The sequence below is a fragment of the Camelus ferus genome, chromosome 19 (assembly GCF_009834535.1).
Source record: "Camelus ferus isolate YT-003-E chromosome 19, BCGSAC_Cfer_1.0, whole genome shotgun sequence".
Taxonomy (NCBI): domain Eukaryota; kingdom Metazoa; phylum Chordata; class Mammalia; order Artiodactyla; family Camelidae; genus Camelus; species Camelus ferus.
The window spans coordinates 15,586,486-15,612,901 of NC_045714.1; the positions used below are offsets into that span (position 1 = coordinate 15,586,486).

General features: G+C 46.8%; 1 protein-coding gene across 4 annotated transcripts in view; it reads right to left on the bottom strand.

Annotated features, from left to right (window-relative positions):
• The window catches only part of LOC102522252 (probable ATP-dependent RNA helicase DDX60), a 71,415-nt gene extending 57,849 nt beyond the window's left edge, over positions 1-13,566 (bottom strand). For all 4 annotated transcript variants that reach the window (XR_004313042.1, XM_032461676.1, XM_032461675.1 and 1 more), the window contains exons 1-8: positions 13,430-13,566; positions 8,752-8,856; positions 8,503-8,572; positions 7,733-7,922; positions 6,336-6,677; positions 4,640-4,756; positions 3,401-3,562; positions 1,917-2,075 (exon numbers count right to left, since the gene is read on the bottom strand). Coding sequence is in view for 3 of the 4 variants with exons in the window: in XM_032461676.1 (XP_032317567.1) it covers positions 1,917-2,075; positions 3,401-3,562; positions 4,640-4,756; positions 6,336-6,677; positions 7,733-7,922; positions 8,503-8,572; positions 8,752-8,779 (1,068 nt within the window). In the remaining variant the exon portion in view is untranslated. The remainder of the gene's footprint in view (positions 1-1,916; positions 2,076-3,400; positions 3,563-4,639; positions 4,757-6,335; positions 6,678-7,732; positions 7,923-8,502; positions 8,573-8,751; positions 8,857-13,429) is intronic.
• Between the last annotated feature and the right edge of the window lie 12,850 nt (positions 13,567-26,416).

Consider the following 26,416-nt stretch of genomic DNA (forward strand, 5'->3'; position numbering starts at 1 on the left):
GTGCATTAAAAAACTGTTTATGAAACTCAGGTAAGTGAAAATTACACATACAGAGCACTCCTTTACATCTGTAAATCAATACCACAATTAATATATACATACCATTCAGTAGTTGAGTACATGTAATTCAACCGACACAAAGTTGGCAAAAAATTAAGTATTTCTCGAAAGTAAATTTACAGCAAAACTTATAGCACAACATTGTTGACGCTGTATCATATTATTTCAGTGTCTGACGTACAGTATCCCTAGGCTCAGCGTACTGCCCTGGCACGACTTACACTAAGATGCCTGAAGTGAATTAAATAGGTGCTAAAGACAGGATCTCTATCCCTTTAGTGAACCACAGTCTGCCTCTTCCTGATGGAAAATGCCAAGGAAAGGGTTCCCCAGTGGGCTTTGAAGTACATGATCCTGTGTCCCCTGGAAGTGCTCATGACTGCAGACCCAGGCCCACCCCTCCACACCTGGACTGGAAGTGCTGCCCGCACACGCCATGAGCTGCCACAGCAGACATCGCTGAGGCACCACCAGTGAAACCAGCCCAAACCAACAGACTCGGGTTACCTGACTTCTTTGTTTCTTAGGAGAAGCCATCCTTCTCAGACTGAGTGGAGTCTTCTCATTATCAGGTACTAAAGCATCCTGCAGTTCCTCCTTAATGTAAATTTTAAAAATTCAGTATCTGTCTCCCCCGCAAAACAGGGCTCTATGACAGTGCTGGGGGTGGGGAAACTAGGTTCTCAGTTTCCTCCCTAGGACTCATGCAGCGCGTGTGCGGTGGGTCGACACCTGTAGACTGGCTTCCTAACTGACTGGTTCTAAAGTACTCTCCCTGAGCACTTGGATTCTAAGTGTCAAGATCCGTAAAAAAGGTCTGCTAATCCCATTTCTGGGCATGGAGTCCCCAGATCAAAGGGAAAGACTCACACACGAAGAACCCGGGAGCAGCAGCACCTATAACACAGCAAACGCCCTCTTCACTTCCCAGACCGCGCTGTGTCCATCGAAAACAGCCAATAGCCACCACAGAATGAGTGGAGTGAGGGAGAAACTGGGAAAACACGTGGAAAGAAAAAAAGTATAGACTATACATTATATATATCTTTACCTATAACTATGTATAGTCCCAATGTTAGAAACAATTACACATAACAGAGAAAAACCTACGCATTTACACCAAAAAGAATAAACTGAAACATCAATGGTGACCAGCACTGATTTGCGTGGGCTCCTGGGTAAGGTTTTCTTTCGCTATTTTTTTCAAGTCAACATATTTTCTCTAAATATCCTCAATACTGGACGAAAATAATAAACAATCAGACTGCTTTCCTCAACGGCTCTCAAGAGCAGAACACAACGGTCACTGTTCTCTCCCAGTTGACATCACAAAACCCTGATTTTTCTTTTTCTTTCTTTCTTTCTTTTTTTTTTTTTTGAGTGAAGATTTATTCAGAGACGCACACTCCAGGGACAGGAGATGAGGGAAAGGCCACGGGTGGGGCTCAGGCTGAAGAAGAAGCAAGAAGCAGACGCCCCCGCAGACAGGCGGGCTGCGCAGCGCAGAGGACAGGGCCAGGAGCCCTGGCCCTGGCCCCCAGTCCTGACCCGGCCCCCGCCCCAACCCTGACCCTGACCCTGACCCTGGCCCTCGCCCCAGCCCCGGCCCTGACCCCGGCCCCGGCCCCGGCCCCGGCTCCAACCCTGACCCTGGGCCTGACCCGACCCCGGCCCTGACGCAAGCGGAGTGGAGAGATGGTCCCCTCAGGCTGGAGACGGCGCGCGGCCGGTCCTACCGCAAACACAGCTGCTGGAGTTCGGAAGGGACTGACCAGGCCACTGACCCTTTCAGGCGCCCGCGCTGACGTGGCTCCCACACACCAGAGACAAGGCCCCCTGGCCGAGCGTCCACTCACCATCTGTAAGGCGGTCTGAATTTCCTCGGTCCAGCGGGAAGCCACGACTCTGGTGCGGGCTCTCTGGGGAAGAGGCGCGCGGAGCAGGAAAACCGCAGCGAGACAGCGCAGCCTGCACAGGTCCTCCGCCTCCCTCAGGGCCGGGCCGCGGCGCTCCCCCTGCACGAGCCACAGAGCGCGTCAGGGACCGGCGGCCGCGCAATGCCGCGCGACGCTGCGTGGGGCTGCGTGAGGCTGTGAGAGGCTGCGTGACCCTGCGTGACCCTGCGTGAGGCTGAAGGACGCGGCAGGACGCTGCGTGACCCTGCGTGACGCTGCGCGACGCCTGGGCAGCCCTCGAGCTGCTCCCTGCGTGCGGGCTGCCGTCACGCACTGACGCCCCGGTTCTGAGCAGGCCGGTCTCCCCACGTCCCAGGGGCGGGCTGTCTTGGTGACGCGCGGCTGCCGAGCGGCCCGGGCTCAGGAGCCCTCCCCGAGGCTGTCCTCTCCCCCGGCCTCGTGTGTACAGCTGGCGCTGAACGCGGCGCGGCTGGGAAGGCGTCCCCGGCGGGAGCAGGAAAGGCGGGGGCGCATGTAACCTGGCCACCTCCCGTGCCCGCGGGTTTCGGGGCCCCAGACGCAGAGGGTGCAGCGCCTCCCCGGAGCGAGACGGGCCTAAGGATGAGCCGCTCCAGAGACACTGGGTGTAGGTCACTTGGGTGGTACCTAAGATGACCCGCCTAGCCCCGTGGGGACGCGCCACCAGGACACGACTCACACAAAGGACGCAAGAGAAGCACGGTGAGCCCCGCTCATTTCTGAAACTGCGGAAGAAAGAGACAAAACTTCGTTTTTCCTTAGTGAGAATCTTCCACGGCAGCAGGGGGACCCGTGTGTGAGCGCGTGTGCGCAGCGCAGGGACGGCTGCTCAGCGGGACAGCGAAGCCGCGGCGGCCTCTCAGCCGGGGAAGGCTCGGCCCTTCCGTGTCTCCCCGGCGAGGACGGGAGGCAGGATTGCCGCTTCCAGGACCAGCGGAACCGGGACGAGACAGCCCTGGGTTCACACCACACCGCATTTAACAGTTGGGATTGAGGACTGCTCCCCGGACCCGCTGAACCTCAGCGTGCCCATCCGGGAAATAAGAATGACAGCGCCCCCTAAAAATGCTACTGTGAGGATTTAAGGGCAGAAGGGGTGTGAGGAGACCCGAACCTCGGACGGTGGCCAGCTCTCACCAGTGCCAGCTCCTTTCTTCCGGGGAGGACTGGACAGATTTGACTAGACGTGGACTAAGGGAAACGTGCAGAGTAAAACACCAAATCGTGTAACGGCACCATCGATGAGTCTTAGAAACAAATTCTATCGCCTCCCCCACCCCTTGTTTGGAAGTTCGTATAAATTAGAGAAATAAAGTCAATCAAACGAATTGGGGAAATGAAAATCAATAAAATTTCAAACATGGAGAACCATGGTGTTGTATTTCACAGTAAAATAATGATCGCACCTGTTGGGTGTTAGTTTTCTGAGCAGCGGGAGTCTGCGACCTATTCTCTAAGACGCTGTGGTACAAACTCAAGAACAACGAGCATGAAGTGACACAAAGAACTCGTCGAATGTCAGACCCTTCCGGCCACAGCTCCTTAAGCAGAGAAATCATTTCACGTGCCTGTCACAGAAGGAAATTGTAAAATACCAGGATGTTCAGGAAAACAGTTTCAATCATAAGTGATCTCACTGGAAGAAATACAAAGAACACATTTGATGACACGAAACTATAACTATTCCTATCTAAAACAATAAAACTTACCATGAGAAAATAAAAAGTATTTCAGTGAAATTATTAAAAACTTCAATACGTAGGAAGCTCCTATAAATCAATAAGAAAACAACTAAGCCTTTAGTAAGAGATGAGCAGATAATTCACCAAAGAAATACAAATAAAAATAAAAGTGTTAACCTCTTAAGTAACAAAATGAACAATTAGCATATTTTTTACTTCCAAGTTTGCAAAGTATATCTTAATGATAATAGCACTGTAAATCATATGACATGTCATTTCTCTTTTACTTTATTGATAAGAATATAAATAGGTACAGAGTTACTGCAAAGCTATTTAGTAAAACATAAGATTATCATTAAATATGTTGATACTTTTAATTGACTACTCAAGTTCTAGGTATCTAGGTTAGGTAAATACCACAAAATATGTACCAAGATTTAGGCATCAAGATGTTCATCACAGAGTTCTTTTTTTTTCTTATTGAAGTACAGTCAGTTACAATGTGTCAATTTCTGGCGTACAGCACAATGTCCCAGTTACGCATATACGTACATATATTCGTAACTGTGGAGTTCTTTGTTAGAGCCAATTTTCAAACAATTTAAATGCCAGGCATTAGAGAAATAGTAGCACCCAGTAAAAAACAAAATTTGTGAGGAACTTTTTGATAATCAGAAAAAGTGGTCTATTAAAATCTGTTGCTAATATGTTTCTCAGTTTAGTTCCTTTTGTCTGTAAAAAGGACATCAGTGCAAATGTAAGTGAAATACAAATAATGTCTGAGCTTAGTTAATATTGTTACACTGACACTAACACCCTGGCTGGACAGGTGCACGTGGTCACACCAGGTGCTAAAATGCAGGGAAGCTGGGGGAGGGACACGTGGGGACCCTGTACTACTTTTGCATCTTTTTTTGTCATTAAACAGTTCAAGTCAAGAGTTTTTTTTTAAAGTTTCAGTACCTCTTCCATCATATTTTCCCATTTAAAATTTCCAAAAAGATGTCCCAATGCTAAAACTCGACATTCTTCCAATTTCTTAATCAGGGTTTTATAAGCATTTTCAATGTTATTCTTATTCTGTAAAAGATAGGCAAGTCACATAAATTGTCATAAATAAAGTATCACATTACTTTCCAACTATAGACAATCATATATTAAAGATATAATTGTTACAATATATTTCTAAATTAAAAAATACACTAAAGTAATTATATATCATCAACAGTGCTTTTCAAGTCTGCCAAACAGCACTATTTTGTCTTTGCCAAATCAATTTTTGTCTGCGAATTTGGTCCATTTTACTTTTTTAACAGCTTTATGAAGGTATAATTAACATGACACAAAATTTGCTCACTTTAAGGGTACAAATCAATGACTTTTGGTAAATTTACAGAGTTGTGCAATCATCAACACAATGTAATTTTAGAACGCTTTCAACATCTCAAAAAGAAACATTGTACCCATGTAACTGCACTGTGTCTTATTAGGAAAAATTTCAAACATACACACAGAGAAAAGCGTTAACACTCCCCCCTCCCCAGTAACTACCATTATCAACATACACTGTATCTTCTTCAGCATTTTACATGGTCCTCAGAATGAAAGTGAAAGATCCTCTCTAGGGTGAGAGTTCAGTAAGTTAGGAAATAAATTATTTTACCAGAAATAAAACCCTCCATTAAAAAAAAAAAAAAAAAGTTTTCCTGAAGGATAGATTGGGAAAGAAATTCGTAGGGACATTTCAAACTCAAATTCAAAAAACGGTCTCACAGAGTAAAAAAGGGTGAGTGGATTACAGGACCTCCTCTCAATACAGAAACAAGTCCCAGGGCTGTTTCTGCTCACAGAGGGCACCTCGAGTTGGAGATGGTTTAATGATTGGAGTTCTATCTTATACTTCATTACAACCATCCAGATGTCCCCAATATCATGAGGGGTGTGACCCTAAACTCAAAAAGTGAAAAGTGTTAACTAACTCAAAAATCATTTTGATGAAATAGAGTCATCCTCACATTCTAAATTTGTTCTAAGCAGCGAAAATTAAACAGAAACCAGATTTATTTATAAAACTGGTGAGCATTTTTGACTCCCAAAAGTTCAGTACAGTAATTACTAATTATACTGATATAGCAAAATAGTAAGATCACGGAATTAAAATTCTCAATACTTTGAAAGCTCTATTAATGATTTATTATTAAATAAACATATTTCACTTCTTTTCCTTCCTCCTCAACTCTCTCCATGGTTGTCTCATGAAAAGCTGTTGTGTTAACCATCATTTCACTCATCTGTGGCTCCAGCACCCCACACCACAGGGGAGCATATGCAGGCAGGGGGGTCAGAGGCCTCTCCTCAGACCCACTGTGTGTTGACAGTGAGCAGACTACTTACCTGTGACCCTGACCCTCCCTCACGGGGCTGCTGCAAACGGTAAATAAAATGGCTCTCTGGAAGGACCACACACTAACTCCTGTCATGGCCGCACGTGCCCAGTAAAGGGCTGCATTTAGGGTTACAATCGTCATTATTATTACTTCTCTATACCTCTCTGTGAGACTGGTGATAATTCCCATAGGAGAGGCAGAAATAAAACTGAGTCAAGTAATTTGGAAAATTCTGTGACATTCCAGAAGCCTGTCTTTGAGACGCAAATTACCTTCTGGAAAAACATCTGGTTCTTGTGCTTGCTTGGCATGAAATACGCATAAAGTCGTAGGAAGTCGGACACCTGGCCCGAGGAGAGCACAGCATTGACCTTCATCGCCCAAGACTGAATGATTAAGAAGTTGAAGAGGTGTGTCTGGAGGTGGTTCAGGCCTTCATCCGCCACTATCAGGAAATACGGGTAACTGTCCTCCAGGAAAGTCTGCCACTCCTGCGACAAGCACCCAGAAAAGGTTGTTCGAACGTCGACGGTGGTATTGTGCTCTAGGTGGAGAATTAAAGCCCTCCTCAGAGGGAGAAGTTCGGGGAAGTTGAAATATGCGTACTCAGCATCCTGTGGGGGTGGGGGGAGGGGTGGGAAGGACATAATTGTGAAATTAGCACTTAGAAGTCCACCAGTTTTGTAGGTTAGCACGCACCGTCAAAGTCAGTAAAGGACTAGGTTCCACCAGTTCTGTTGTTTTATAGTCACAAGAAACAGACCCTTGAACCTCGACAGTCAGGTCGCAGACACCACGCATCGTGATTGGGGTCTAGATCCACGTGTCCTCTTTAATTCTGTGGAGTGGGTATCACACTTTCCCTTCCCGCCCTAATCCTCTTCCTCTCCAAGCTCACTTCAGAAAGAAAAAGGGGAGGAAAATACTTAAGGGCAAATGGTGGATGTAAGTTAAGGAGGACCACGGGGGGGGCGGGAGATTGTGAAACAGCACAAGTTTTATCAACAGACATGCTTAGTGCCCATCAACTGAGCCGCAGGCAACAGGCCAGCCCTTGCTCTTTATTCAAAACACTGCCCGCAAGCAGTCAGCAATGTTCAAAAACCTAACATTTTGTGGACCACAAAACACACCAAAATCCTCAAGAATAACACAGTGGTTACCTTTAGGGGGAGGAGGTAGTATTATACATACATAATACAACATATGTATGTATTCGAAATTGTTAACATTGTATTAATTATATGCACAATCAATCTCTTCCCTGGGAGGCATTTACTACAGAGCCAATAGCAACGAAGCACCACTGCTGAGTCTGACCACCTGCTGGGCTCAGATAAACTGATAGCTGAGTTTTGAAGACAGAGGTTGTTCTACCTGGAGCTGGAAGATTAGAGCCCAGAGACCAGCTTGGCCACTGCAGAGATTTCTCACCTCCTCCAGGGACCAGCACATCCTCACAGGAAAGTCCCATCAATGCAAATAAAAAATAAAAGTAAATGCAGTAACTTCTGGATCCTGGATCATGAGGACTTTTTTGTCTATTCTTCTCTTTAAATTTTCTGAATTTTTTAGACATATTTCACTTGGAAATAAGAAAAAACTACTTACAAAATAATAAGCAGTTTTAGTTCTCAAATCACAGAAAACAACTCAAGTGTCACATTACCTTGAAGAAAACGATGGCAAACTGTCCCCCTTTACTGATAAGATCCACAAGGTACCGCTCAACCAGGTAGAAGAAGTGGAGATTCTGTCCCGGCTCGAATGACTGTGCAAGGAAGCATGTGATCAGCAATGCATCTCCATCAATCAGGAAAAATTCTGACTCAACAAAGTCATTGAACAAACTGTCATAACTAAAATGAAAACAGTTGAAACAAAAATTACATGTAGACTCCATCAGGCCCAGAGGGTGACGTGATGATATGATAATATTCTCTTATTATCTTCTCATCTTTATCACCAATAGCTTGATTTGCTAAGAATTTTCTATCGGGCTCTATGCTCAGACTTTCCAGAGACATCCACCCACGTAAGCGTCCTTCCTGGGAAGAAGCAGAATCATTCCCATTCTACAGGGAAGGAAACTGAGGCTGGAGGGGAGAGCAAATTCTCAAAGGCCATGTGGCAGGGCGTGGACTGGACTCAAGGATTTAAACATCTCTCTCCGAATACAGACCTCCCGCTTAATTCAGTCTCATCCCTTTATAAAACTGACAGCTGTGGGCAAACAGCAGGAGAAACTATGTCCACTGCCCATCAAACGGCTGTAAAAGTTCTGTGTTAAACAGTCATATATATATATACACACAGTAGTCTAACATATACACTGAGATAAATGATTGACAGACAGACAGATAGGTATCACTTTAAGGCCAAACAGATACACAGGAAATAAGATGTTCACCTCTCTTGATTTATTACTATAACACTCACTTAGCTTTCGGCATTTCAGTCAAAATTAACTGGGACATTTCCTTTAAAAACATCATGTATTTTTGTGAACCTAAGGGAAAAATGTTAAGAGAATGGATTATTTTCAACCAATTCTTTTTTTAAAGAGCTATCATTTACAAAGTATTTGAGAAAGAAACAGCAGTAATGAGTTATTTGAATCCTATTAAATCTGTGTAGCTTACAGAATCATCGTTTTACAACTTATGAATATCTTAAATGGAAAATTACCCATTCTTGCTGCTCCCTGTGTCTCCATAATATGAACTGGAAAATATTAAATATAGCAAATATCCTTTACTGTGGCACCTCCAGTGACTAATGAAAATGGCAGACCTACAAAGAAAAGAAAAATTAGAAATTCATTATTCCATCAACAAATTGTATTTAATGACTTCAGGCGTTAAACAAAACATTAGGCACCAGGAATACAAGAATGAATGAAAGTCAAAATGCTGTCAGTTTCCATGAAACTTAAAGACCTTCAGAAAAGACAAGTACCAACCAGATAATCATATGAATGGTGGAAAATTGTAAATGGGACAAAGTCAAAGAGGTCAGAGGAATCTTCCCTGAAGAAGACATACCTGGGCTTCTGAAGGAGGAGCTGAGAATTAATTAAGCAAAGGGGTGGGGTGGGGGTGGCATCCCAGGCAGAGGGAACACCAGAACCCCGTGTGCAAAAGCCTCAGGGCACGAGGGTGTGTTGGCAACTTGGGTCCTGGAGTGAGACAGTGAGAGGGGAGGGCCATGGTGAGGGGTGTGCACATCACAGGCCGGTCACGTATTCTTCATCCTAAAATCCATCTATGTTTCTAAGCAGGCAGTCACATGACTGGCTTTGCATTTTGAAAGACTACTCTGGCCACAGCACCAAGAACAAAGCAAAGTTTCAGTTGGTAAGGCAGAGGGGAAGCCCCTTTGAATGATGGGAGAGTTGGATGTAGCCCAGCTGGATGGTAGCTGGAGGCACACGTTCATCTTAAATATTCCGAAGGTGAGTGTGATGTGATCTGGTCAAGGATCAGATATGGATGGAGAAGAGGAGGCTCAGGGTTCTACCTGATGCAACAGGACGGACGGAAACCTTGGGAAAAGGCAAGCTCCAGGGACTGATCCTGAGTTCACTTGTGGGTAGGTAGGCTGGGCCTGCCTTGGAGACTTATTGTAGGGTATGTCGTGCACGTAGCCAACTGTGCAGGTGCAGCAGTCAAACATAAGGCTGGGCCAGACCTGAATGTGAGAGAGTGTCAGGGTCACGCTAAGTGAGGCCCTTGGTGTCGACGACCTGGCCTGGACAGAGATACGCAGCATCAGAAGAGAGAATATCAGATTCCACAAGATGCGCTGGGTTGATTCACAGCCTCCCAGGTGTTCACGTGGCCCTTAACATCTCGGGAATTTTTTCATCACACCCCAGGACAAAATAAATACCTAATAGTTTATTTATTTAGTAGTTAGCTCCAAACAATTAATAAGTCCTAACAACTTCGTTTGAAAATAGAATGCACATACAACTGAGAGAAATGGTATTGGCATGACTGGGACATTGTTCTGCACATCAGAAATCAACACATTGTACAGACTTCAATAAAAAAATAACAAGTAATAAAATTTTTTAAATAAAAAAGTCAACAATCACCAATGAGATGTGCGTGCACGTTGGACACTGTGCAACTTTTTAACAGCAGCCGTGGTCACAGAGTAAAGCCCGCCTTCATCTGACAGGTAAGGGACTCCACATGGCCTACGGGACACTTCCGATACTAAACTTGACCCTAACACTCACACCACTGCGTAGAATCTACAGTCATTGTACCCAGTTCTCTCTTATTTAAGGGAGAGGCACGCAAAAGAAAATAAAACCAGCTACTTTGAATAATAACCATGAATGAATATATATAAAAAATTAGAATCACTAGACATTTGAGGGGGAGAGAACAAAAAATAAGAAGCCAGATGAAGAAACATGATTCCAGGACAGAACAGTCCTTTAAAAAGCTCTAATTAGAGTTCTCAGTAATCACAATGACATTAGCTAGTAAGATAAGATCAGGTGCTGTTACTATTTAAAAAAAATAACAAGAAGTAAATGCTCATAAAAATGTTAGGTATATTTTCAGAAAAAAAATTATGTGCAGGTCAACGGAATGGACATGCTGAAATTTCAAGTTAGTTATCTAGGAGTCAAAATTCAGAAAATTTCTTAGAGAAGACAGAAACAAAGAGATGGAAAACAGAAAAATTACTAACATACAGAGGCTAGACCAAGAAGTTGCTAAATCCACTTCAGAGTAACTCCAGCAGGAGAGAAGTACGACTCCAAAATGGGGTGGGGATAAAGGTCATCATAGATCTACCAGTTTCAGTGAGATAATGGTACTAGACCAGAGTTAAAGAAAAGTATGCATTTTTAGATTGAAAAGTTTTTCCAAGTACTGAGCACAAACAATGACAGAAGAGGAAAGCACTGGCAGACACAGCTTGCTGAAACCGGAGGACTCCAAGACACAGAGAAAGACAGAGTCCCATGAGGAGGTGTGAGGCAGAGGCAGACGGGAGCGACAGGTGGCCACTCTGACCCTCGTTCAGAAATCCAGGACAGCAGAGGCAGGTTACTTACTGTCCCTGCATCTTGCCTGATGCATCTGTAACATCGGGATGGACAATAATATTACTCCACTCTGGCTGTCTTCTCCAGCTACTGAAAGTATACAAATCGATGGAAACAGTACCTGGCACACAGCTAGAACTCATTAAAGTGAGCAGCAGTGCTGGAGGTTTTTATAAAGGAAAATAATACTTTCAGAGGCTTGAGAGGAAAATATTTTGGACTTAGAATTCTGTACCCAAACAGTCGTTCAATTCACTGAGAGGGAAAAAAGACAGTATTCCTAGACATTGCGGAAGTTGGAAATTGCACCAAACACTTAAGTTAAATGACCATTTTATTTAAAGCACAGTCCAGAAAATTGAAGGAAAAAGATCAACGATGAGGACAATAAAGACGCAGGGAGACCCTGCAGGATCCAGAAGGGTTAAAGGAAGCCACAGAGAGGAATGAGAGGCACGCGATGCTCTGAACTTGGAGACCTCCAAACAGCAAAGACGCGGAAACACGCTTCCCAAAGATGTTGACTGGTCCTACAACGTGCACTAACAAGAACTTCATAACTGCTCTCTACTGGTTTTCCATTTCTGATTCAACATAGAAACCAAAATGAAAGTCATGAAACACTCTAAATTATGACAAACTCTGACAATAGAAAAATAACTTAATTAGCCTCATTGGGAGGTTCAAAAATGGGAAAGTTTCATTTCTTTTAGCTGGAGGTGATCCAGCTAATATAATAAACAGAAACAAAAATGCTATTAGAATATCACCAGTTTATAACTTCTAATAAATTAACAGATCTTGGTATGATAAGCTGTTAACACAACAAAATTAGGGGCAAAGAGCTGCTTCCATATAGAACTACCCCAGTGTGGAAATACTCCAGCCAAAGGGGAAAAAAAAGAAAAAGAAACTCTTAAACCTGAATTTGATCAAAACTCTAGTGGCAAGAACTAACTGTCGTTCAGAAATTCAGAAGACAGAAGGACACGTTAAGTGTTGAAAGATGTGACTAGGAGGAGAATAACAAGACCGAAAAAGAAAAACTCAAAAACAGCCCACCAAAATAAACCAAAAAACAACCCTCCCCCCAAAAAAGGTTATTAACAAATAAATGGCAAGATGATGAAAGAGACTGTAACAAACTTAAAGATGTCTGTCCAATTGCAGTAGCGTCAAACGCTATATGGATTCTGATTTTAACACCTTAAAAAGGAGAGAAGGAAAGGACAGAAGGGAAATCGGGGACTGTGGGTGGAGGAGAGATGCCCAACCCAGAGAACAAGGTCCAAGGGAGGGAGGGCGGAGCCCGCGGAACCGCAGCATGGCGCCCAGACCCCAGCCTCCCTGGTGCAGCCGGTGCGCGTGTGTCCCCTGGGGCGCGGGCAGCGTCTCCCCTGCTGAAGCTGCAGCCTGTGAGTCTCTGCCCTAGGACACGAGAGTCTTCTGCTGGCTCTGCAGACCTAAACCCGCGGCTAAGACCCCCGCGGGGACGCCCCAGCCAACAGCCAGCAAGAAACAGCCCCTCCCCCCCAGTCCCATAACTGCGAGGAGGTGGACCCTTACAGCAGCTAATGGAGCCCAGCCCATGCCTTCAGCCCAGCCGGGGACATGAGATGGGTCAGGACTCAGCCAACCGGCGCCGGCCGTCCCATCCACCAAAACGCTCAAAGAGCGCGTTTCCACAGACTTCAGCCACTGGCGTCGCGACCATCTGTTACACAGCAAGAGGAAACGAATGCACACCCCGTGACCATGAACACTTCCCGTCATGAAAGAAAGAAATTCTTACTGTGCGAAGTCACTGGACCTAAGGGTATAAGGAACCACAGGGAGAGATCTTACGAAAATGCAGATTCTTATTCTGCAGGTTGGGACTCGGGCCGAGATGCTACACGGATGAGGAAGCTGCTGCCCCGTCGGGTCCCACCGGCCCTGCTCGCGCTGACGCCCCCGGGTCTCCCCGGCATCCCGACCCCACACCCGCACCCTGGTGCCTGCACGCCCGCCCCTCACCGCGCTGCTCCGCCCTCGGCGCTCCCCACCAGCAACTTTCCTGCGCCCCAGAGCTCCGCCAGCCCTCGCATCCCCGTCCCACTCGTCCCCCCAGCCCCGCGCCCCACTGCATCCTCTGCATCCCCGCGCCCCCCCCCCATCCCCGCAGCCCCCGGGGCGCGGCCCCCTGCCTCTCCCCCTCCCGCGCCCCGGGCACCGCACGGAGAGCACCCAAGGCCACCTCCCCGCCCCTCGGGTCAGAGACCTCGAGCCCGCCAGGGACACCCCGGAACTGCTCACCCTGGACCTGGACGCGGACCCGCTGCCTCCGAACAGCCGCTGACTCGCGCCCGGGGGAGAGCGGCTGCGAGAGGGCAGGAGCCCAAGTACAAGGCGTCGGGCTGGGCGGAGCCCCCAGCCTGTCTGGTCCGCGGAGAGACTTTCGGTTTCCTTTCTCACCTCCGGCAGTTAAGTTTCGTTTCGCTGCATGGTGAACAGGAGAGCAGGTAGGGAATTCGGGCATCCTTCCCTGCCATCAGTACCTCAGTAACATGCACCTTGGGATCTGGACATAAAAATAGAAGGAAATGAGGCGGAGAAATCCCAGACGTCTAAACAAGATAAGATCAAGAAGAGGCAGAATTAGAAACAGATGAAATGTAAGATCTGTGGAACTTGAAATCCCACCCTGAGGTGCAGGGTCCCGACTCCACCTTTATGGAAAAAGAAAAAGAAAAACAGTTAAGAATAGGTAAACTTGGCATTTCTGCAGTGAGCTGCTGATGACTGTCCTGTGTCAACTGTATTTGGAACTTTCATGGGCCAAGAAATGTCTCTTTTTTTTCCAAATTGAAAGTGCAACATTTTCACTTTTATTTCTGACTTCAGTTTCACTTAATTTCTGCCTGTTGATGTGTGCAGTTTGGATTTCAACATGAGCCTCTCTCTTTACTGTGCTCGTGTGCAGTTTCATGAACACTGTCAATGTGCAGATACATTGGGATTCCAGGGGACAGGAAGGGAGACAGCAGTGGATCTGAGAATCTTAGCAACAGTGAGAAGCCAGGAACTGCCCTGTCCGCAAGGAAAGGAAAGGAAGGAGGTCCAGGCACTCGCTGCTCCACAGGGAGAACAGAGAGCCTTAAACTGGAGTCAAGTTGATGAGGAAAATGGTGGGGGACAGAGAAGGCGGGCTTTTCTCACATCCGGCAGGCTTTTGTTTACTTATTTATCTGTTTGCAAACTTGTGATGTGTTTATCAATGATGATAGAGATATAGAAAACAGAAGACCTTGGACTTGACACAGGACTGGTCTCAAGTGATGCTGTGTTTGCGTCCCTCCTTCACAAACCTCTCTGATGTGCTGGCCAGGGGTAAGCTGGGTAACGCCCCTCCCTCCTCCTGCCCTGAGGTCAGTGCCCTGACTCCTGGAACCTGCCAACATGTGAACTTTCAGAGCCAAAGTACTTTGCAGTGTGAGCCTGGACTGAGGCTTCTGAGCCGAGGAAGTGATGCTGAGTGACTGGTGCAGGGGTCTCCCAGGGTCCTTACCTGGGGGAGGCAGGAGCAGGTGCGGAGAAGGCAGTGCAGTGACGGCAGCCTCCATGGCCTAATGACAGCAAGGAAACGTGTTCTTGTAGAGCCTCAGGGGCCAGCGCCCCTCAGATTGTGATTTCAGCCCAGTGAGACTGACCATCAGACTGTACGAAGATAAATTTGTGTTGTTTCACGCCACTACGTTTGCTGGACAACATGGAAATAATGGAGAGGCTAAAAAAATCCGTGAATATCTGAACACTTATTCTTACATTTATCCTCACGACCATGTCAGGAGGTGTGTACTATCATTTTTATTGTTCCATACACGAGAGAAACAAGGCTTAGAGGGATAACACAGCAGGTAAACGGCGCCAAGATGCAACGCCTGGCCCAGCCCACATGTCTGCCTACAATCTGTTTCCTGACCTCAGGCTAAGGCTTCCTCTCTGCAACCAAGAGCCTTCCACTGATGAATGCTGATGTCATTCTGCTTTCTTTCTTGGTTAAATAGTCACAATGTTAAGCTTTTTAGCATACGTGATATTTTGTGGTTGCTTTGAATTGTGATGACTTGAGGTTTATGAAATGAGACCTCAAGAAACCGCCCACGTGCATTTAAGCAGCACACGAAGCTCAAGTCCAGTTTTCCACCTCAACAGCCTGCTCCCGCGACCATGCAGGACTTTGTCTAGGATCCCAACCGTCACAAACTCCATTTCTCCCTGTCAGCCCTCCCTCCTGCTCCCTGCACGGCAGCCTCAGGGACGCCCAAAATTTGTTTTGTGGGATGAAGTCCAACAGCTGACACTCTGCCCTCCACGAATTCACACGTCCCACTGTTTGAGCTGAGTCACTCCTCCACACACATGCCTGCATTCGATAACCTGGGTCCATTCAATTCTGTTTCACTTTCACTCTGGACACCGAGGGAAGGGAGCCAGAGTGTGTCCCATCCAAGTGTTCACAGACACGGCCGATGCCTTTCCTTTCCCCCTAAGACTTCTGCATATTTTACAATGATGGCTCCAGCCTTCCAGAACTTTCTAGTCTCCTCAAGTCCTTTCTGATGACAGGACGCCTCTGTTCTTAGCCCCTCTCAACTTTAGGGTGATTCCATCTGCAATTCTCAGAGTCTGAGAAGGGTACACCACGCACCACCCAGACCCAACCCAAGTAACCCCATGACAGGGCTGGGTTTCTGCTCCAACTTCTCAGTTCCTTGCTCCTCAGTCTTGTGTCTTCGCCTCTGTTCCATCAGCACAGGGACTGCTGTTCACCCCCTAACAGTCTCAAGTCACTTCCATTTAAAACTAAACGGTCTCCCACTCCATCTCACGCCTCCTCTTTTTGGCCCGATTCCCTCTTGTCTACACTCTATGTCTACACCTCCTCACTCCTCCAAGTCCTCGGGCCCCTTTCCTCTGGAGCTACCCTGAACCTGCTCTGAGGTCACCGGGGATGCCCCAGTGACTGGAAATCCGGGCAATACTCTTTCAGTCCATGATCCACTCACCACTCTCCAACACTGGGAAGGCTTTAGCCACTGCCTCTTTCCAAGGAGCCTCTGCCCCCTCGGTTCCAGTTAAATCTGTTCCTCTTCCTGCCTTCTCTCTTGGGACTCATGGAACTGTTACCCCAAAAGGGAAAGGGAAAAGACCCCAGCTCTTGTCACACCTGAAAGATAAGGTAACAGACAGGAGACAGCGTTGTGCAGCAAAAGATTTCACAGGATTTACTCAGGAAAAGGAAAAGCACTCCTCCGAGAACCGGGGGTGGGCGGGTCCAGGGCAGACAGCAATGGTCTTTGTCTCCCTTCCTCTGCTACCCTCGCTTACAGGTGGTCTCTTGACTGGCTGACGGCTCTTGCCCCAGAGTGCTCAGTTCGTGCCCGGCCCCAGGGAGCATGTCCTTACGCATGATGCACACAGAAAAACCCAAGGAGGGGGGGCTAAACTGCAATGCTAATTGTATTACGGTGAGCACTGGGTCACGTCTGGTTGGGTCCTTCTGGCTACCCCACAGTCTCCACCCTTGGGTTCTAACCAGTTTCTTGCTGGCACTCGTTTAGAGGAAGTAAAGACCCTTTATGCTGCAGGCGGGGACACTGCCGTCTTCCAGACCCTCCTCCCTCTCCTCCACCTGTCTGCCCGGTACCCCCACTTATCTAACTGCCTAACAGTCATCAGGTAACAACTGTTCAAACAGAAGCGTGGGGACCATGGCTGCACCTTCACTCAAACCCCAGTGAACCTGAGCCCCTGACACTGATGGAATCATCACGCCTCGAGCCAGCATCACCTTCTCACCTGGATTTGTGGAGCAGCCTCTCCCTGCCTGACTGCGGTTTGCTCCTCCAACCCACTCCACCTGCTGTGGGGCCACCAGCGAGTGTGCAGAGCAGAGCCCATCTAGTCCCTGCTGACCGGGCTTCAGTGCTGTTCTGCAACCCAAAGCATGGAAAGGCGGTTCTTTTCAGAGCTCACTCCTCCACCAAGTGACAGTTCGTGCATCCCCTGTGAAGACCGTGACGGCCCCGAGGGCGCATGGAGCCTGGTAAGAACTTGTCTGTTGGGAACATTTAGGGTGAATCTTCCTTTTATTCAGTCGGTGCTGTTTAGTCTTAAAGTCGTGTTTGATTCCTTAGGGGGAATGGTGTTGGTATTATTCTCATCACCCCCCACTCCCCTGTGCCCAGCCCCAGCCCAGAGCCAGACAGAGGTGTGCAGAGATGTCTCTCACACTGCTGTGGACGTGGGTTGCTTCGGGACTACACCCACTGATCCATGCCTCCTCCCTGAAACCCTCCAACTGTCTCATAGGCCTCCTCTCACCCGCCCTCGAGTCAGGGGCATGGCCAAGCACAAGGACCCCTGCTGGACAGGTGTCACTCACAGCCTGGGCGGGGGGGGGGGGTGGGGGGGGCAGCACCCCTGGTGCGGCACACAGGCTGGGGAGCAATGATCCTGCTGGGACTGTGGGAGGCAGACTTCGTCATTACCAGAGGGTGGGGTGACCCTGGTTCCCTTAGGAGACGAGACTGTTTGTTTAGATGGCTGTGCTGGCTGGAAGGGCATGGACTTGCTGGGTAAACGCAGCTGGTCTGGCGGGAGAGGAACTGGCCAGGTGGGGAGCCTCTGTTGCATGGCGGGGAACACACCCGCTGTCACCTGACAGTCCCCCAGGGAGCAGAGGTGCCCCTGCAGGAGCTCAGGGGGCCCTGGGAGGTTCCCCCAAGCACGGCACCTTGACACGTTGAACATCCTAGCTGGAGGAGCCGGGTGAGCAACAGCAGGAGGGCGGCCACTGGGACCTGCCCCCCACCTCCTCCCTGAAAGGAGGAGCCAGCCCCGCCCTGCCGACTCCCAGACCTGGGGACAGAGGACAACAGGACACAGCTCTCCACCGTTCACTGCCCCCGCCTGAGCGCCTCCAGCCTCCAAGCCTTCACATGTTAACTGTTTCTTTATCTAAAAGGTATAAAGTCTTCCTGCTCTGGCCGCTCCTTTAGGACTTCATCCTCCTGTGAAGGGCCCCGTGTACGTGGAAAGCCTCAGCACACCTGCCACGCTTTTCTCCTTGCTCATCTGTCTTCTGTGCGTTTACTTCTTAGCCGGAGACCCCAGGAGGGGGAGGAGGGCTTGTCCTCTGCTGCGGCAGCTGTGCAAAGCCAGGCCTCACAAGACGAGACCCTAACATCGGCGTGAACTTAGTGGTGACTCAGACTCTTAGGGAGCAGGACAAACGCCTCCCCAGGAAGCAAAGTAGATCCTTGAGGAGGAGGGAGAGAACCAGGAAACGTGAACTCAGAGGTGCCCGCCCTTGTGGCCACTAAAGGCAGTTGGGGGTCTGAGTGGCAAGGGTGAGGCGGGATTTTAGCTTCCCCGATGCCTGTGGCTATGGTGACACCTCCAGGCCCATGTGCTGCTCTGTAACTTATATAAGAGCTCTGGGAAGAGCCCGCAGGTCCTCTTAATTAAACCAATTCATCTGGCCACCAGGGGCGTATGGACCCTCAAAGTCCCACTGAAATCTTCCTTCGAGAGCGCAGCACGGTTTTCTGAGAAGGGACTTGAACGTCACGGTGGTAACGTCTGGAGCTCCACGGGGACGCAGCATGTGCCGGGGGCGGGGGAGGTTGTCCTGGGGCTGCGTGCTCGCGGAGGTGTCTGTCACCTTGCTTTATACGTGGTCTCTGCAAAGGAAAGGCCCCCCAGAGCTCTTTACCCCAGAGGGTGTGGATTCCGATGGGGACGGACCTGACAGCATTTGGTGCAGGGCCCCACCTCAGGTGGACTGACTAGCAGGTCACAGCATCAGTCAGGTTAAATAAAATCAGTAAATGCAGAACGTGTTGTCTCCAGAACCATGCAGAACTAAAAGTTGTCAGACTTACATCGATAGTCCGGACGCTGGAGGGACAACAGCCAGGTCTTGACGTTGTCAGCAGTGGAGCAGTCCTCAGTTCACCCAACAATCCTAGGGGATTTCACCCGGGTGGGGGTTAGGGGCTTCCTCTGGACCAGGCACGTTGCCAGCATCCATGTGTCCAGAATGAGCACTTGCATGAACACCTGGAGCTGCTCAGAGGATGATATTACCTGTGCAACATCACCCCTGGGCTCTGGAGGAAGGTGGGGATGGGGGGGGTTGAGACCTCCCCTGCAGAGTGTGTGCAGCTGCGAGGCTGCCGACCCCGGGGAGCCCAGCAGAGGCGCGTGGAGTCCCTCCAGAGACAAAGGCATACCGAGGCCACACAGAACAGATGTGCCATTTCTGTAACAGTGACTTCCAAATGGGCTGCTGGCAGAGCGGTGGGTACCATGGTGTGGAGGGGCTGGGATCCACTGTGGGGGCTGTTAACGCTCCTCCAGTTGAGAACACACCAAAGTGGGTTAGTACCTAGGGAAGAAGTGAGGATAACGAGACCTTCATTCATTAGGCCTTATGGTTAAATTCCTGAAAATTATTTGTCAAAAATGTAACAATTTAGGGGGAGGGTATAGCTCAGTGGTAGTGTGTGCTTAGCATGAAGGAGGTCCTGTGTTCCATCCTCAGTACTTCTGTTTAAAAAAAAAAAGAAAAGAAAAGAGTGTAACAATTTAATATGATACTGCTTCATGTTTTGTTACTTTTCCTCTGATTAGGGTGTGATTGTTGGTTCGGGAGCTTGCCTAATGTGTGTCATTGTGAGGAATTTCAAGGCTTCTTATTTTTCAGATTTTTTTTAAAAGCCAAGATAGCTGCATGCTTTCTTAAAATTACAATGCCAACACCTTTTATTACAGAGTTCTCTACTTAATTTGTTTTTGTTTCAATTATGTAATTGTAACCTCAATATTGAATATACAAATCACAGATAAGCATGTAATTAATAAATTTGTATGTACCTGTGGAAAATGTGCTTACCTATTTATCATGCAGAAACAAATAAAACATTCAAACAAAAATCACAGACTCAGATATAAAATTAAGATGAGCACCCAGCTCTGTGATATTTCTGCCACAGGCTGTTCCAGCACCTGCTGATCAGTCAATCAGAGGAAACCTCAGGGCTGAAGATAAGCCAGTTCTGTAGGAATTCCTTCCCAAAATAGTGCTGAGCAAATAGCGAGGCTGGTGCAGGGCAGACCTCAGGGTTCCTGCGGCAGAGCCACGGTCTCCCATGGTGGCCTTTTTTCATTTTCTAAATCCCTCTTTGCTCCGACAGCCTGTTTCCCACTTTGTCACAATCCTCCCTCCTCTCTGCTCTCCTGGGAGCTGCATCCATCCTGAGCAGGCTCTGGGGCTGCGGGGCCACTGTCCCCACTTGTCCCAGAGCAAACCCTCCACGTGCACATGCATGGGCAATGTCCCCTCACTGAGTGTCTCTGGGAGGAGGAGATAATGCAGACTTCAGAGAAACAGTTTTTAGATCAGATGAGTCACCTCGGGTGAGGCATGGTGAGGCCAGAAGCAGATCAAGAGCAGAGACAGGAAGGAGTCTGAAAGCTTTGTGAGCCCAGCACCCAGGGGAGAGGAGGCCCTGGGTCAGTCAAGGCACAGCAAGAGAGGGACAGCTGTGGACACACCTTTACTGTGGTTTCGGTCAAAGGAAGTGGGGTGGCAGGGCAGACAGGACTGGGGACAGCTGATCTGGATCAGTCTGACAGGCTCTGGGGCACAGGGCTGCTCCTGGTTGTCTGGGACCCGGCCCCGGGCAGTTAGGGCAGGTGTACAGTGGCCTGGAGTACGAGAGCCCCACATGGGAGGTGGTTGGTGTGCGGGCTTAAGGGAATGCACTAGAAAGGGAAATGAGCAGCTTCTAGTTGGGGCCTCAAAACTGAGTCAAAGCCACCTGTTAAAAATGATCCCACACTCACCAGAGCCAGCAGCTGCTGCAGCTGGTCCAGGGCCAGCCCTGCCCACCACACAGCCCCGCATAGCTGTGCCCCAGAGTGCCTGGCGCTGGTCTTCAGGTGGGGCTGTGCTTGTGAACCCACAGGGAATCTCCCCCAAAAAGGCCTCTCCTTCAAGATGGGGAGGGATAGCTGATCTACGTAGTACGTAGAAACAGACAGAGAATCAGGCAAAATGAGGAGACACAGGAATACGTTCCAATCAAGAGAACAAGACAAAACCTCAGAAGAACTGAATGAAATGGAGATCAGCACCCTAACTGATAAAGGGCTAAAAGTAATAGTCATGCAGGTGCTCAGAGAGCTCAGGGGAAGGGTGGATGAACACAGGGAGAGCTTCAACAAAGAGACAGAAAACGTAAGAAAACACCGAACAGTAGTTATATGCTGAACTTGAAAAACGCCTCTTAGAGTTTCAACAGCAGATTGAATGAGGGAGGACAGACCAGTGAGCTGGAAGACAAAGCAATGGAGCTTACCCAGACAGAGGAGCAAAAAGAAATGAAAAAGAAATTTTAAAAAGTGAAGCTACCCTAAGAGGCCTCTGAGACAACATCAAGCAGAATAATATTTGCATTATGGGGGTTCCAGAAGCAGAAGAGATTTTTTTTAAAGGGCCAGAAAAATTATTGGAAGAATTAGTGAATGACAGCTTCCCTAATCTAGGGAAGGAAACAAACATACAGGTCCAGGAAGCCCAGAGAGCTCTGAATAAGATGAATCCAGAGAGACCACGTCAAGACACATTGTAATTAAGATGGTAAAAGTTAACGATAAAGAGAGAATCCTAAATGCAGCAAGAGAAAAACAACTTGTTCAGACCAGGGACCCCCAACAAGACTGTCAGCAAACTGTTCAGTAGAACACTTCCAGGCCAGAAGAGAGTGGTATAACATATTCAAAACCCTGAGAGAAGAAAGCCTCCAGCCGAGAAGCCTCTACCAGCAAGGTCATCACTCAGCACTGAAGGGAGATCCAGAGTTTCCCAGGTAAGCAAGGGCTAAAGGAATTCACCACCAGTAACCCAGCCCTACAAGAAATATTAAGTGGACTTCATTAAGCTGAAAAGAAATGACACTAATTAATAACAAATATTTTTCTTAGAGAACAAGGCACAGATGTTCCACTTAGCACTTACCTGCCTAATCCTGGGACCAGCAGAGGAAGCAAGGGAGCCGAAGAAAGGCAAGGAATGTGAGGGGACCGGCGGTCCCCGTGCTCCAGGCTCCTCTGTGCCGCTGGCTCTTACATCCACAGCAAGTCCTCGGGGGGTGTTCTCACCTCCTTGTTGGTGTCACGACAGCACGTACACATACACACTGTATGCGGAGAGGGCTGATGGCTACTCTGAAGCTTTATTGCGTTACACAGTCTTACACAGCAAAGAAGAACGACAAGGGTTATGGTTAACAGGCAGTGTCTGGCTCAAGGTCAGAAGACCCTTTATGTTTTGGTAAATCATGTTCGTGTTGGCACCAGCGAGCCTTACAGCTTATCAGGGTGGAACGTATGAGAAACAACTGCTTCACAACATTCTTCTTGGACTCAGGCGGCTGTGCCTGTCTCAGGTTGCACCCCTCTGGGGATCTTACCCGTCCTTGGCTAACCAGCCTGCTCACCTGAGTCTGCAGCTTTTTATCACTTGTTTACCATTCCGGCCCAAGGCTCATTCCTTTGTTCCCACAGTCGGGGGCCTACACTCCTCTGTCCCTTCGGCCATGGAGACTCTGAGACGGTGGTAACGTAACTGGAGTCACCCATATTCTGCCGAGAGGGCTGCCTGAACGCTGGTGATGGCTCCACTGTATCAAACTGCCTTTTTAACAGAGCATGGCTGGGGGCTAGCAGGTATGTATCACTGTATTTAAAATAGATAAACAACAAGGACCCACTGCACAGCACAGGGAACTATAGTCAACTTCTTGTAATAACCTATAATGGGAAAGAAAATACCTATGTATGTGTAACTGAATTGCTTTGCTGTACACCTGAAACTAGCATTGTAAATTGATTAGACTTCAATAAAAAATTTAACAACAAAAAAAAAGAAAGAAAACATTCCTGTCATTATGTTTTCCTGTCATCCAGGCTGGAGGAATCCTGAATTTTAAAAATTATTTTTGACTCATAGGACCCTTTAAGAATCCATTGATGAACATGGATTTTCTCTTTAATAAAATACGCATTTGTACTTGAATGTGCACACACACACACACACTCACCCACACATGCACACACACACACACACACACACACACAGACTCATGGGAGACCTTGTATGCAGTCTCTGTCTGGATATTGGTGTATTCCCAGCTAAAAAAAAAAGATACAGTTCTAAAAAAAAAAAAAAATAGCGACTGCACTGGGCTCAAGGAGCTAGTATTCTAGGGGAGGGGACTGTCAATTTTTCAATCTATCAGCGTGTTTTCACTAGGCATTTGCTTTGTTCTTGGTGGTATGTTTCACAGTCTGGGATGGAGAAGAAATGGACACACTGTCTACCCAGCCAATCACACAGGTCTTGGGAGGCAGCATTAATGTCTCTGAAGTTAGGAACTCCGGACACGTATCTGATTGCCGACCAGCATTTCCACTTGGGTGCATAGCAGACATCTCAAATTTAAGATGCCTCAGACTCAGTGCTTCCCCACCTTCCCAGCGGGGAGAGAAAAGGCAGCACCATCCTTCTAAGGAAGCAAACAAGGAAGGTCGAGGCACCGTGGACAGAAGAGGAGAAACTCAGTGAGTTTTTGTGCTTCTTGCTTCTCGATGCTTGCCTGTGTTTAGACTCAGCTGAGTCGCATGTTCGCTGATGATTGAAAATGCACAGTTACTCATTGAATCAGCGGGTACGTATGGAGTGTCTAATGTGTGCTAACGACCTGCTGTCGGTACGCAGAGCTGAGACATTATGAAGAAACAGCTAATAATGGATCACACTTGTCAAAGTCTTACTCTATGCTGAGCACAGTCAAGCTCCATTACAGCTGTGATCGTGTTTACTTTTCACAAAAACTCTCTGAGAAAGCATACCGTTACGACCATGACTTTTACACATTAGAGAACTGACTCTTCAAATGTCTTGGCCGAAGCCACACAGTCACAAAGGGAAAATCTAGATTTGCAGCCAATCCCAGAGCGCAGATTCTGAATTATTATGCAATAGGCTTTTTAAACCAGGAGACAGCATCCCGATATTTTTAATTAGTGTGTGATAGATTAGATCTTGGCTGTGTAGATTCCTCTAAAATTGTGGCTTTGAATAGTTTGGTTTTCCAACTACCAAAAAAATGAGATGTTTAAATTCTATATGTGTTACAAAGTACAGTAAGTAAAACCACCTCTGTGTGTCTGTGGGACAATTCTGTTTAAGCTCTGACAAAGATGCATATTTCCTCTTTGCCAAATTTTATTTTAAAATATAATGGGTTATTTTGGATTATTAAGTTTTCAAAAATATAGAAAATAGTATGACCTAAACCCATATACTCAGCCCCCAGCCTAAACAATTACCAACATATAATGCCATTTAATGTTCATTCATAGACTAACAGTCCAAAGGGTGATGACTAAGATAACTTCTTACAGGGAAGTGGCTATAGTCAATGAGCTAGGAAATAATTTTACAGAAAATAAAGCCCTCAACTTAAAAAAGGGTAATTCTTAAGGAGAGACCAAGCAGGGTATTAATGCTGCCTTTTTAAGAGGCTGAGTCTAGTATTTCTCAGACAAAATAAAGATTTACAGAGAGCAGTACCTTCTCCCAACATGACCATAAACTCTAAAGTTCTTTAAAAACCTGAGAAATAACTTAATAAGAGACAAAACTAAAGCAAATAACTAATCTAAAACCATGACAACCATATGCATGGCTCCAACTGTCACAAAGGGTTTACCTCAAAATACGGTGAATTTTCATTGATTTTTATTGCCATACTGTGTATTTGGAAGGTGGTTTTCAAACTCAGAAAAAAAATGTGTTAATTCCAAAATGGCAAAGATTTGCTGCAATTAAGTTAAAAAAAATATGAATTATGTTAAAAGATAACTTTGTTTAGGTTGTTTTTGTTTTGTTGCAGTCTAGTCAGTTCAGAGTGTCCTGTCAATTTCTGGTGGACAGCACAATGTCTCCATCATACACGTACATACATCTATTTCTTTCCATATTCTTTTTCATTAGAGGTTACTACAAGATAGTGAATATAGTTCCCTGTGCTATACAGTAGAAACTTGTTGTTTATCTATTTTGTATATAGTAGTTAGTATCTGCAGATCTCAAACTCCCATTTTATCTCTTCCTACCTCCTTTCCCTTCTGATAACCATAAGTTGTTCTCTATGTCTGTGAGTCTGTTTCTGTTTTGTAAGTAAGTTCACCTGTGTCTTTTTTCTTTTTAGATTTCACATATAAGCGATATCATATGGTATTTGTCTTTCTCTAACTTACTTCGCTTAGAATGATGATCTCCAGGTTCATCCATGTTGCTGCAAATGGCATTATTTTATTCTTTTTTATGGCTGAGTAGTATTCCGTTGTATAAATATACCACATCTTCTGTATCCAGTCATAAAAGAAAACTTTTGACAAAATATTTGAATGTCTTCCACCTCAGAATTTATTTTAAAATCTGAAATTTAAAAGAAAACAAGATTTACTCATAAGATCATTAGTGCGTTTTTTTTTTTTTTTCAGTTATAATTACCATTGTTGTAGGACAGTGGGCTCCCCATTCACATGTAATCAAATCCAAGTGGCCTCACCTGCACCCTCTGCTCTCCACCGATCTGGGAGCAGTCCTGTGTTCAGGGTCCCCGCTCCTCTTCCAGTTCTCTGACCCCTCATTCTAGTTAAAAAGAGAAAATAAAAACAAAATGAAAAGATAGGTGACTCTTAATATGATGGGAGTAGGTCATATTTTCTTTTAATTTATTTTGGAATTTTTTCTCATTTAATTAGAGAAGGTAATGAAATTTTTTGATTTGTGTTTTGGGTAGGTTTTTTTGAAGCACAATTGACTTACAATATGGCTTTAGTTTTGTGTACAAGATTCAGTTTATAGATTGTAAATAAACGTGGTATTAACACAAGCATATGCTTTATGGATGGACAGTGATTACCCATCCATGCTGTAAGGAATCTGATTAGCTTTTCTCAAGTCTCCTTGATAAGAAACCACACATCCAGCAAAGCTCCAGTCCAGGTTGCAGGGGTTGGATCAGCACCCAGCTCTGTGATATTTCTGCCACAGGCTGTTCCAACACCTGCTGATCAGAGGAATCCTTGGGGCTGAAGATCTGCCAGCTCGGTAGAAATTCCTTTCCAAAATACCAATAGTGCTGAGCAAATAGCGAG